Raw genomic sequence first — 12150 nt, 5'->3', positions numbered from 1 at the left:
ATTCCCATCTTTTGATTCTGCCATTACCCAATTTTCATGCAATTCCGCTGCATAGTTTTTGCTCCAGACCGCTCCTAAATTTTAAGTTTAATTCTGGACACCCTGTATATGAGTACTTAACAAACCTGATTTGATACAAAAATTCTCAATTCATAAAAAGTATTAAAAGAAAAATAACTCACCACATTGCGTAAATCCTTGTAAGGTATCTTAAGCATATCCATTGCTTTGATCATACTTTGCATTGCCATAAAAACATTCTGATATACCAATTTTATAAAGCCTTTTTTATCTTCATCAGAATAACCTGATCCATGAATAATTCGCATTTGTTTGATAAATGTACTTTTGCCAGATTCTCCTGTACCTAAATGCAAATAAAAAAAAAAATTAACAAACATTTTCTGATAAAATTATACATAACATTTATTGGACAGGAAGGTATACTTTATAACTTACTCTTAAGAGTTTTTAATCACTGAATGAACAGAAATTACATTGCATCAGCATATACTTTCACTAAAAACAAATATGTGCATTTAAAACATTTAAAAAACTGTTTTGTGATATAAGAAGTTTACTTTGGCAATGTAATCAATCAATGAGGCATTATTGATGTACAGGTAGAAACTGCATTTAAACATACAAGCATAAACTGCACATCAATTAAAAGGAGTGTATTTTACAATACAAACTTTAATTAGTTTATTTTACAGCATACAAATGTAAAATCATTAATTAAAATAAGAAAACATTTAAGACATGTACATAAAAAATATTTAAAAAAGGAAAAATGAAAAGAGAGGGGGAAAAAATTAAACCTGTAACTAATAACTAAGCTCTATTTTACTGCTCAAGGAGATAAATGCAGATTTCAATTAAACTAGTTGTTACTTCTAAACTCTGGACTATCAGCACCTTTATATCTAAACTCTAGAATAACCTTAACAAAAACGTAAATAGAACTCTGATTTGCATTGAACTAGAAAGATTGTATGAAGGAAAGAGAATAATGTTATTGTAAACGTAATCTGATAATTGTATATAAATGTAATATATATTCCTTTATATTTACTAGAAGTGGCAGTGTGAATTATTTTGAAGAATGTTTGAATTAGGATTTCTTTCAGACCAGAATGGAATCATCTCAGCCACCCGGAAGATAGAAAAGGTAAGAGATTTCTTTTTGCCTTTAGAATTCTGATTGATCTACACATATTTTTTGGCATCCCTGTTTGGGACGGCCAAGTTAAGAATAAGAATTTATAATAAAAGACTTATTGTTAAAGTGAATATTGAAATTTTGAAAAAGCATAGAGGCCTTATCAGACAAGCAGCAACTGACAAACTGACATTACGAAATTATTAGAAAGCGAAATAAACAAAGAGGAAAAGTCAGTTGATTTAATAGAGAAACTTTTAGACAAGGAAAAATATTCGACACATCTTGATGATGAAATTCGAAGACTGTGCAAAACTGATAAAATAAGAAAAGGAAATTGAAAAACAACAAGAATACAAAGATAATATACTCACTTCCAAAAGTAAGCATGGAGAGGAAAATGCTAATTTTCGGAAGCCAATCAGAATTGAAGAGGATGCAATTCGCTGCAGAGGTAGATGGAAGTATGCAAATATGTTAGGTAACAGCCAATCATGCTTTCATGTCAAGAAATATGCAAAAAAGGCAGTCTTATAAGAAGCCAGCTTTATGAAGAGTTACAGAAGTTGATTATAAGTGCTAATAGAAGGTGTTTAAAACTTTCATACAATTTGTTTTCAAGAACAACGTGTTTCTATGACTTCCAGAAGACGAATGGAAGATTCTGAGCACTGGCATGCTGTGGGGCGCATTGAAGCAGGACAGTCGATCACAGATGTTGCTCTTTTCTTCGGCGTTCATCATTCTGTAATTTCGCGTTAATGGACACAATTCCAAATTCGACAGACAGTTGTCCGAAGACCCATAGCCAGTCGCCCAAGGGTTATAACCCGCACGGAAGATAGATATATTGCTATTGTAGCCAAGCGGAATTGCAGAGCGATCAACACACGTGTGACACCTATGGTTACAGCGTTCATTGGTAAGGCGATATCTGCAGGCACTGTACGCCAAAGATTACATATGAGTGGACCGTATGCCCAGGTACCTCGAGTTTGTGTTCCTCTAACCGTTCAATCAAGAGGGGCACGATTACAGTGGTGCCGGGAACATGTCAATTGGAATGTGTCTGATTGGGCAATTTCATGTTTACTGATGAGAAAAGATTTGCTCTGGAGCCAGATGACAAGTGTATACGAATATGACGTGAACAACGAACACGCAATCGGTCCCAAAACATCACGCATTCCAAGACGGAAGCATTATGATGTGGACAGGGATTTTATTAGGATACCGCACCGACCTGCACATCTTTAAACGGGGTTCTTTAACGGCTGTCCGGTATCAAGATTTAAGATACAAGGTTGTTAATACAAGGCTGTCATTTTATACATAAGTCCTAGAACCCACTGTGAGTATGTACGCTACAGCAGTTGGCCTCATTTTTGTTTAAATGGACGATAATGCACGTCCCCGTAGAGCTGACATCGTCGATGACTACCTGGAAAGTGAAGGGATTGCGCGTATGGCATGGCTAGCATATTTGCCCGACCTTAATCCCATTGAAAATCTTTGGGATGCTCTCGGTCGTGCTGTATCTTTACGTTTCCCACCTCCAACTACTCTTTTATTGAGCTGGAAACTGCTCTAAAAGAAGAATGACGATTGCTTAATTCTGCGGTGGTTGACCACCTAATTGAAAGCATGGTCACAAGGTGTAAACTTTGTATACAGATGAGGGGGGATCACATATCCTATTAATGTCCTTTTTTTTTCATTTTATGCGGTTTATTTTCACTTTATACATAATTCTGTTTAAGTCTCCAGTATCTCATTGTCTGATAACTTACAAAAATTTAATATTATCAGATCAGATCTATGGTCCTCTAACAAAAAAGATCTTGCTAAAGTTTCTTAGAAATTATTAATGCCAGTTTTTCCATTTCATAATAAATGCTAATATAAATAATTTGCTATGCCAAGAATTTTTTTTTTTTTTTCCTGTAGCATCTATTACTTCTTTTATATTAAAAAAGTAAGCTGCAGCCCATGTGTATATGTTTACATATATATACAAGAGTCGGAATCTAAAATTCCAGGAGTTCGAATCGGTCATTTTGCCTACCGACTCCATAGCCTTGGTAGAAACTTCTAATATCTTGAAGGATTCATTTTACTTTGATAATTTGTTAATCAGCTTAAATAATGTAGAAGGCGAAAATTTCCTTTAAGAAGCAAAATTGATTTTGGCCTCAGGGCATTTCAATTTAAGATGTTGACAATCAAATTTTTGCATCGACATGATCGATGAGATAGAGAATACGACGAAAGTTGTACCTGTATTATAACTTGAGTTGCAAAATCAAAAAAACATTTAATTTTAGGGAACTTATTACCAAAAGAAAAATTTTATCACCTACTCAGAAAATTTGTTATCCCATTGCCTGCACAGCATCGATAACTGTAATTCGAGCTGATTTTAGGGAACTTATTACCAAAAGAAAAATTTTATCAACTATTCAGAAAATTTTTTATCCCATTGCCTGCACAGCACCGATAACTGTAATTCGAGCTGGAACTGCAAGAAACTGGAATTGCAAGAAACCTGGAATCAGAAGATAAAGTGGGATGAAGATCTTTCTCTACTTCTACGTGAGCAGTTTGGTTGAACCAAATACCTCTGCCGTATTAGACTGAAGTTCCTCGATGGTTAAATATTGATTACGAAAACGAAGATGCCATAGCTCTACATAGTTGTTTTATCAGATGCTAGTAAATATATAAATATATATATCAAAATCGTAAAAACAACCTTGTATTTAGCGCAAGTACATAGAAACACTCAATCGATTTCGAGGGCAACTAAAGGTCCCTCCTCATCAGGAGAAAGAAATACCAAGAAAGAAGAAAAAAAAAGGGGGGAGGAGTCTCAGAAACACATGGTCCTTATCAGCACTGCACATGGTTATAACCAGATTTTTTATCAGAGTTACACTGGCCGCAGAGTTACACTGGATCCGGTCATAACCACATGCAGTGCTGATAAGGACCACATGTTTCTGAGACTCCTCCCCCCTTTATTTTTCTTCTTTCTAGGTATTTCTTTCTCCTGATGAGGAGAGACCTTTAGCTGCCCTCGAAATCGATTGAGTGTTTCTATATACTTACGCTAAATACAAGGTTGTTTTTACGATTTTGATTGTCACATTAGCGTGTTTCTCTTCTAGTCTCTCTCTATATATGCCATAATAAAAAACACAAGGAAAAGACAGAACACTGTAGATGCGTGATTAGACCCATATTGAAGAAGATTTTGATTGTGTAGTATGCTAGTAATGCTAACTTGGTAATATCTAAAGAACTTGGAGGTCAAGGCAGTTTTAATTCCATTTTTATTTGCAACTAATATTTGTGGCCACAATCACTTGGCACTCTAGTCGTGCCTTTCCACAGAAGATTTACATTTTTGGTATTGTTGAGATAGAAAGCAAGCCAGCGAAATTACATCTTAGCACAGTAGAGAGCAAAAGCTGAAGTGCGTAGTTATGAAGGATGGAAGCACGGCGAAGAGAAAAGTTTTGGTTTACAATTCCTAATTATTACGTCATCAGAACTGCGCGGGCCATACGGTGATCTAGAAATGATGCAATGCAGAGAAGTTATTACGATTTTAGAATAGAGAGGAAGAATTAATGTTTTACCGTTAGTTTAAACTATAATTTTGATTCATATATTTTTTATCTTACATATACAGTCAAAAGTCGTTAATTCGGACACCCATAATCCGGAATGATCTAGAATCCGGACCTGAAAGCTAAAAACTTTCTGCGCATGCGTTGTACCGTTACTGGCGATTTTATCATCTGCGCCAGCAAAATGGAAAAGTACCGATGAATGTTTGAAGCATCTTAGCCACCCGGAAGATAGAATTTACCACTTCACAAAACCAGCCAAACACAAAACATTCCCAAAAATGCTCAGAAATATTACTGCTATGACAAAAGCAGACATGACGGTAAGAGGAGCAATAATGATCAGCAGGTGTATTCTCCTGTATGTTTAACAGAAAATCTGTACATGTCCAAAAGTACTAAGATAAGTTTTTATAGTCGAATGTAAGATTTTTTAGATATGCATGCAAATTCAATTTTCTTCTCATGGATGATAATGTTAATGACCATATTAACTAAATTCAACCAATGAATCTCTTGAAATCAAAGCCATTAAATAAACTGAGCCAAATCTCTTGACCTGATCCCCATCAAGAATTTAAGAAATGTCCTTGCAAATGATATATGAAAAAATCTGATGCAGACACCAGCTGTTTGCATGGGCATATACTTGTTATATATTTTGAGCAGTGGTACACTGCTATGTGCAGAGAGTATTCTAAGCTATGACTGGTCAGTATTACTTTTAGTTACCTTTTTTCAAGCAGTGTTACATAATTTGGAATGATCTCGAATTTCGGAGAACAGATGAATTTGGGGGGGGGGAGAGCACCAAATCTAGAATGTTTATTTTGAGGTCGCCAATTATTTTTAATGCAGCTATCATATTTTGCTATATCTTACATGTATATATACATACATTTCTGAATCCAATCCCCCAATTTATTGTAAGTAGAGAAGTTTTGTTTTCGCTAAAGCGTTGGGTATTTTGCGTTGGGTAGAAACAGACCGAATAAATATTTTTTAATAGAAAATTTGTTAGACGTGAATTCTTTCTGTTTTTACCGTTGCAATCACACCAAGATCAGCAGAATCATTAAATCCGCTCAGATTAACTGAAAGACATTTACCAAAACTTTGTTCAGAAGAGACTGATAAGAAAATGAGACAACGATGTTCCGTTTGTTCACATTCCCAGCAAAATCCTCCAAAACGACAAATGTGTTATTACGAGTGCAAGAAATGTAACATAGGACTGTGTGTATATCCCTGTTTTCAAATTTTTCATACGAAAAGAGAATTTTAAGTAATATATTTAGTTTTCAGATGTATAATGTTAAAAGTCATAAAATGGTGAGTAATGAAAATAAAATGTGTAAAATATGCATTTAAACAAGAAATATGGTAATTAAAGTATATATAAAAATATCCATAAAGTATAAGCTGTTTAAATACTCTATAGAGCATTATTAAACAATGCGTTGATACTTTGGAAATTTCATGGATTTAGGCTTAATAGCAAAAAAGCTCCCGGCCCTGGACAGACGCTCGCGTAAGACACTGCCGGCCTCCGCGATAAGCGCACGTTTGCGCTACCCGGCGCGAAGGGGTTAAATGAAGTAATTATTATAGGCAGCCTGGTGTACACAAAACTTTGGTAACCAGTAGCTGTTTTTCTCCTCACTGATATCGGTCAAATTAATACATCTATGGATGAATCCCCATACTACTTTGGTGCCCTCTCTTTTTTGATAGAAGGGGTAATTTATTTACATCATACAGTTTTTCCTTTTAAAAGGGTATCTCAATCAGAAGAGTTACTTAAGAGATTAGATCTCATTTCAAAGTCCCCTGAAGTACCCATAATAGGATCACCCTCTCCTACAGATATAATGCAAATCATAAATTCATTAGTTCCTCTTATTCTAGTTCATAGGAAATAATGTAAATATACGCACTTTAACTAAATAACTAAATTTTTATACAGCAAATGAACGATGTATTTGACTTGCCACCCAAACGGTATACTGGTTGGGGGAGCCTGACTGCGATACCAAAGGGCCCGGGTTTGAATCCCGGAGAAGGCATGGATGTAAAATTATTTGTCCCTCCATAGCAGGTAACGCTGGCTGCCTATTAGGTACCTCCACAATAAAATGGCTACCATTTCTGGCCTTAGTAGCGACCAATGCCATTACAGGCATATGTCGGCCTTTTGCAAAAAAAAAAAAAAAAAAAAAAAAAAAAGATGTACAGTCAAAAGTCTTTAATCTGGACGTCCATAATACGGACCTCAAAGCTACAAACTTTCTGAGCATGCGTAGCGTTTACGCATGCGCATTTAATGTATAACAGACAGTATAAGCTAGGCTAAAATTATCTAATTAATCCAGCTTATTATTTTTTGCATACTGTTAGAGCAATTTTATAAAAGTAAGCTTGAACTTTCGATTATGTCAAAAAGAATTTCCGATTCTGGAGCTATCAAAGGATCTACAAAGTGAAAGCCTGTTTTGATGTCCATCAAACAAAAAGTGGAATTGCTGCAAAAAATGGATAAAGGCATATCCTTTGATTTCCTAACCATTCCGAAATATGTTTATCAATTTCACGTTGCTCAGCGGGGGAGAGGGGGAACGTCGCGGCACGCAATGAACTGCAAGTTGATCTGTCAGCACTATCCTTATCTTCAGGGCAGATGTTTTTATTTTATTCGGCTTATAATTCCTTACTAAATGTAGTACTTCATCTTGATGTACTCCGTCTTTGATATGATTTAAATCAAATTCCTCGTCATTATAAATATCACGAATACACATCAAATAGTTTTCTGTTTGCAATATTCTAATTTCGACTATGCATAATGTATGCTTTATACATACGCGCGTTGAAAGAAATGTTTAATAAAGTAAACAAATAAATATTAAGCTTTTTTTTTTTTTTTTTTTTTTTGTAAATTTTGATACCCTTTAGATCATAATTGCTCTTTATTTCATAAATTACGGTTTCATATTTTTAATTCTATAATTTCTACATGCCATCTTACCAGATTTAAACTGATGATCTATAATCCGGAATTGCCGAAGTCCCGACGAGTCCGGATTAAAGACTTGTATTTGACTATAACAACATATAATTCAAAAACATCCAAATATATTATCATCAGATAAACATTCTTAAAGCATATTTAAACAAGCTTGTACTTGTATTCAAGAAGATACAATTGTCCAACAGAACTTTTTGTCCACATGGAACTTATGTATCCACATGAATACAAACTAATTAAAAAATATATAAATATAATGCACTTTACAAATATATTACGTGACATTAGGAAACATTTATGATTATGTTATTTAAAAAATATATATATAAATATAATGTGTTTTACAAGGTGTGGCTTGGTTTTTGCACATGCGAAAACCACATTTTGAACACACAATTTAAGCTAAAAATCTGAAACAAAAACCAAAAATTTAGATAGCAAAAACATAAAGTTTCTACCAAAAATATTTGACAAGAATACTATGTACACAGCATTCTGCTTAAAAAAAAAATCTATAAATTGCACAATCTAGGCAACGAAGGAATTTGCGTACTACGCACACCTTGATTTAATAAATTAACATAACAATAAATTTCAAAGAACACCATGTACAGAGCATTCTGTTCAAACTTTAAAAAACATGTACAAATTGCACAATCTAGGCATTGTCCACTAATCAACAAAATAAATTTCAAACAATTAAAAAAAACAACAATGACAGAAATTCATGATAAAAAAACAATGAACAGAACATTTTACAAAATAAGAACAAGAATATAGCCAACGTAGCTTTAACATGCTGCCACGTAATCTCTATCGTATTTATTTGACAGCCAGACTCACTATCCACAAAACTGATACTATCCTTCAAAAATAAATGTTCAAAACCTTCTTCTGCTATATACTTGTAGAATTTCCAGCCATACGAAAAAAGAGTTGTACCAGGCACGCGAATAAAATTTTGCCACTGCATCATAAATCACTTAAATACCACACACCACATGAAACAACTAGCAACTGAAAGTTGTACAGTACAATCCAAGCTTCCCCATAAAAAGGGTTGCCATAGAAACCAACATTGCCCAAAACCATTGCAGAATACGCAATCGCGCCAAAAACCAGTGCACAACACATATTGCTGCGTTTGGTGACCCGAGGACGCACATAATAGTACCATCAAAAATAATAATAGCTAAAAACAACTTTTTACAATATACTGTGGTGCTGAATGTATTTATGAATTATGGTAAATGGTTATCTGCTTAAGAGGGATGTCTTTGTAACAGAAATCTTATCTGCTCACCCCCTGATGAAGTGACGAATCCCAAGAAGCTACGTTGCTATACAAAATTCAATTGAGGAGACAACTAGTTTTACACTGAAAGAAATCACAATAACATTTCAACAGCTTCATGTTCTTGTTATGCCTTCCTTAGTTCCCTGAAACTTTTGAACGAAAACCATGAATATTAATTAAAGCAAGACACAGTGATATAAAGGAAACATTCCTCACTCAAATAGAAATTCTTCGCAGTTTTATTTCTGTTACTGCTCAAGAAAATTAACAGACAGTTATAACGACGGTCATTTTTAATATTTGCAGTTTATTCTTAAATACAGTCTCCTCGGAGCAGTTCCAAATATTGTAATTTCACTATGAACTTTCCTGAAAACAGGTTAAGTGCTACTTATGGGAAGAATCTTTCTATCAGTCGATTAAGAAGTACCTAAGATCTTAAAATGAGTTATCGCATTTAACCTTAGTTCGGTGTCTACTAAACTCTTAGAATGTTATTGATGATTTTTGCTAACAGCAACAACAAAACAAAAACAAAAGAAATTCAGATTGTTCGAGTTAAAAGTTTTATTTCAAAAATAAACAAACAGCTTTTATTTCCTTATATGTTATACTGACATTTTATAGATTTTCTGATGTGTGCTGAAAACAGTAACAAAAGTATCATCCCAAGCGAAAAAAGCTCTGGCTATGCCACTGAATTTGAATAGCAGTTGAATGCTGTAACTGCCAAAGATTTTCTTGATTTTATTCATGAAAAACATAAACAAGGTTTAGTTTCCTTTAAGATGTCTTGTGTCTTCCCCTAAGTAAAGAGCTATAGTATCCTTCACTATGATCAAATTTTCCAATTTGAAGTTTTACGTGATATTCAACCAGATTAAAAACTGCTTGCTTGCTGATAATAGATATCAATATTTAACATGTATATAATAAGTTCTCATTTATAAAAAAGTAACAATACCTGATTAAAAATATTAATTATATCACAAAGAGAACACAGAATATCTAACCAATGCATGCATATACCATACATGTTTGAGAACACATGAATTCACGTGCTTATATATAACGAACAATTTAAATGCCTATAAAGATGCAAATATACAGCATAGAGTCTTCTTAGGAAAGGCTTCTTTTTATTTAATAATTAGAAACAGAACAGTACCCATGAAACATAGTTAATCAAACCAAAGTTTTTCACCAGTGAATTGGAAACATTTAATGGGGGTGCAATTAATCAAGAATACAAATCTTCCCCCCCCCCCCAAAAAAAGAGGGCAACTAATGTACAGAAAAATACAACAGGTAAATATGTAGTTATCCTGTAACAATTATAAATAGCACATCATACTCATCAGATAATGTGCAAAAAAATAGATAAATATTCCAATCATATAATGTACTTTCTCTTTTTATCAACTCAAAACTAACTTTTTTTCATGCTAATGATGTGGATTTTATATTATTTCATATGATGTGTACTAATATGCTAACATCAAATTGGGATCATGTTCTTTTAATTAACCAATGTGCCGGTTGATTCTATGTTACATGAAATCATGATGTCTGAGCATTAGGAGTTTGCATTTTGCACGCATTCATTGTTTCAACTACGCAATATAACATAATTTATTAGAGCAGTTTATATTCCAGAAATTTTCATTTGCTGCACAAAAGCTTTGATCAAAAACTTTCAATAAATAAATACGGTCTTAATTTCTTCCAGCATGCTAAAATGTTACGATTAAACTAAATAAGCAACTATTAAGTACATCAGCTAACATAAAAACACTGGGCTTAATATGTTAAATATAGCTCCGACTTCACACACAAGCATAGTGTTTCTCATACAACTGTTTTCAAAGACTAGAAAAGTAACGCTGCATAGGTAATACAACATTATATTTTAGGCAAACTATAACAAATAGCCGCTGCTATGTTCAACGAAAAATCAGGCTTTATTATAATAAATGAATCTATCGTACACTATTTATGCCGCTTCTTTTAAATCACGTCGTTAGCATGTAAACATGATCCCCTAAAGGAATTTTTTACGTATATTAAGCATGCACATTTAAAAGAACTCGCGTAAAGAAATATGCAATTCTGGTTATTAGCGACATCATACTTACCGTTGCTGAATCTTTCAAATTTAAATTACATATCATAAAATTTTTTAAAAAATATCGACAACATGGCCGTCTCTATTAACTAGTATAAGCATGTTAATATTGGGAAGGGAAAAATGAAAATTATGTTATAAATACCTAATAACAGCAATTTTAATTCCCTTCGAGCATCACGTTTGTCTTTTCGCAGTTGCCTTTCGATCTCTTGATTGATTCTTTTCTGCTCTTTCGCCTCCTCACTTAGGCAACACGCCATGTTGACCTACAGCCCCTGAGGAACCCAGCTTTGTAATGAACACACGAATACTTGTTTTCTTCGCCAGAAACAGACAATAAAGAAATGCATGAAGTTGAGATTAAAGAATTGTCATCTCGCTTGTCAATGTGGAACAATTACCGACTATGTTCGCACAATACATGACCAATCATCGCTTCCGTCACACACTCACACACACACACACCGTACACAGTAGGGTGGGTGTGGTAATAAGAGCTCATTTCATTCTTGCAAACTCTTGTGTAGGATTTGGAAACCATTTTTCGTCTTCGAATCGAATAACCTGCATTAATTTTGCGGAAATCACACATATTAATCATTATTAAACGAATAAATATGAAAGAAAGTAATTTTCTATATATTACGATATAAGATTAAAAGGCAGATACTGAATACGCAAAATAAAAAACACACAATAGAATAAAATACGGGAATTTGATTTAAGAAACTCACTCACAAAATTATGGGATTATGACTTCTCCCTTAATCTGTTTCGTGAGTGAAAAGAAATGTATCTGAAATGTATAACAATTGTAATAATAGGAATAAATTCAGAAACCTATATCAATTGTAATAATAATGGAAAAATGGTCAAAGATTGTACATGAAGCAAACAGATGTCTGT

At 33.7% G+C, this 12150-nt stretch overlaps 1 protein-coding gene across 2 annotated transcripts in view; it reads right to left on the bottom strand.

Annotated features, from left to right (window-relative positions):
* LOC118203417 (guanine nucleotide-binding protein G(q) subunit alpha) overlaps positions 1 to 11722 on the bottom strand; it is a 72865-nt gene extending 61143 nt beyond the window's left edge. Inside the window, exons 1-2 of one of the 2 annotated variants that reach the window (XM_035375695.2) lie at positions 11387 to 11722; positions 183 to 367 (exon numbers count right to left, since the gene is read on the bottom strand). In XM_035375695.2, the coding sequence (XP_035231586.1) occupies positions 183 to 367; positions 11387 to 11504 (303 nt within the window). In that variant the 5' untranslated portion in view covers positions 11505 to 11722. The remainder of the gene's footprint in view (positions 1 to 182; positions 368 to 11386) is intronic. The other variant, XM_035375694.2, reaches the window with a different exon arrangement.
* Between the last annotated feature and the right edge of the window lie 428 nt (positions 11723 to 12150).

Source organism: Stegodyphus dumicola, chromosome 10, assembly GCF_044657685.1.
Source record: "Stegodyphus dumicola isolate Sdum_Otavi_A_Nest chromosome 10, ASM4465768v1".
Taxonomy (NCBI): Eukaryota; Metazoa; Arthropoda; class Arachnida; order Araneae; family Eresidae; genus Stegodyphus; species Stegodyphus dumicola.
The sequence above is the reverse complement of the archived record's forward strand: the minus strand, read 5'-3'. Positions and strand labels throughout refer to the sequence as shown.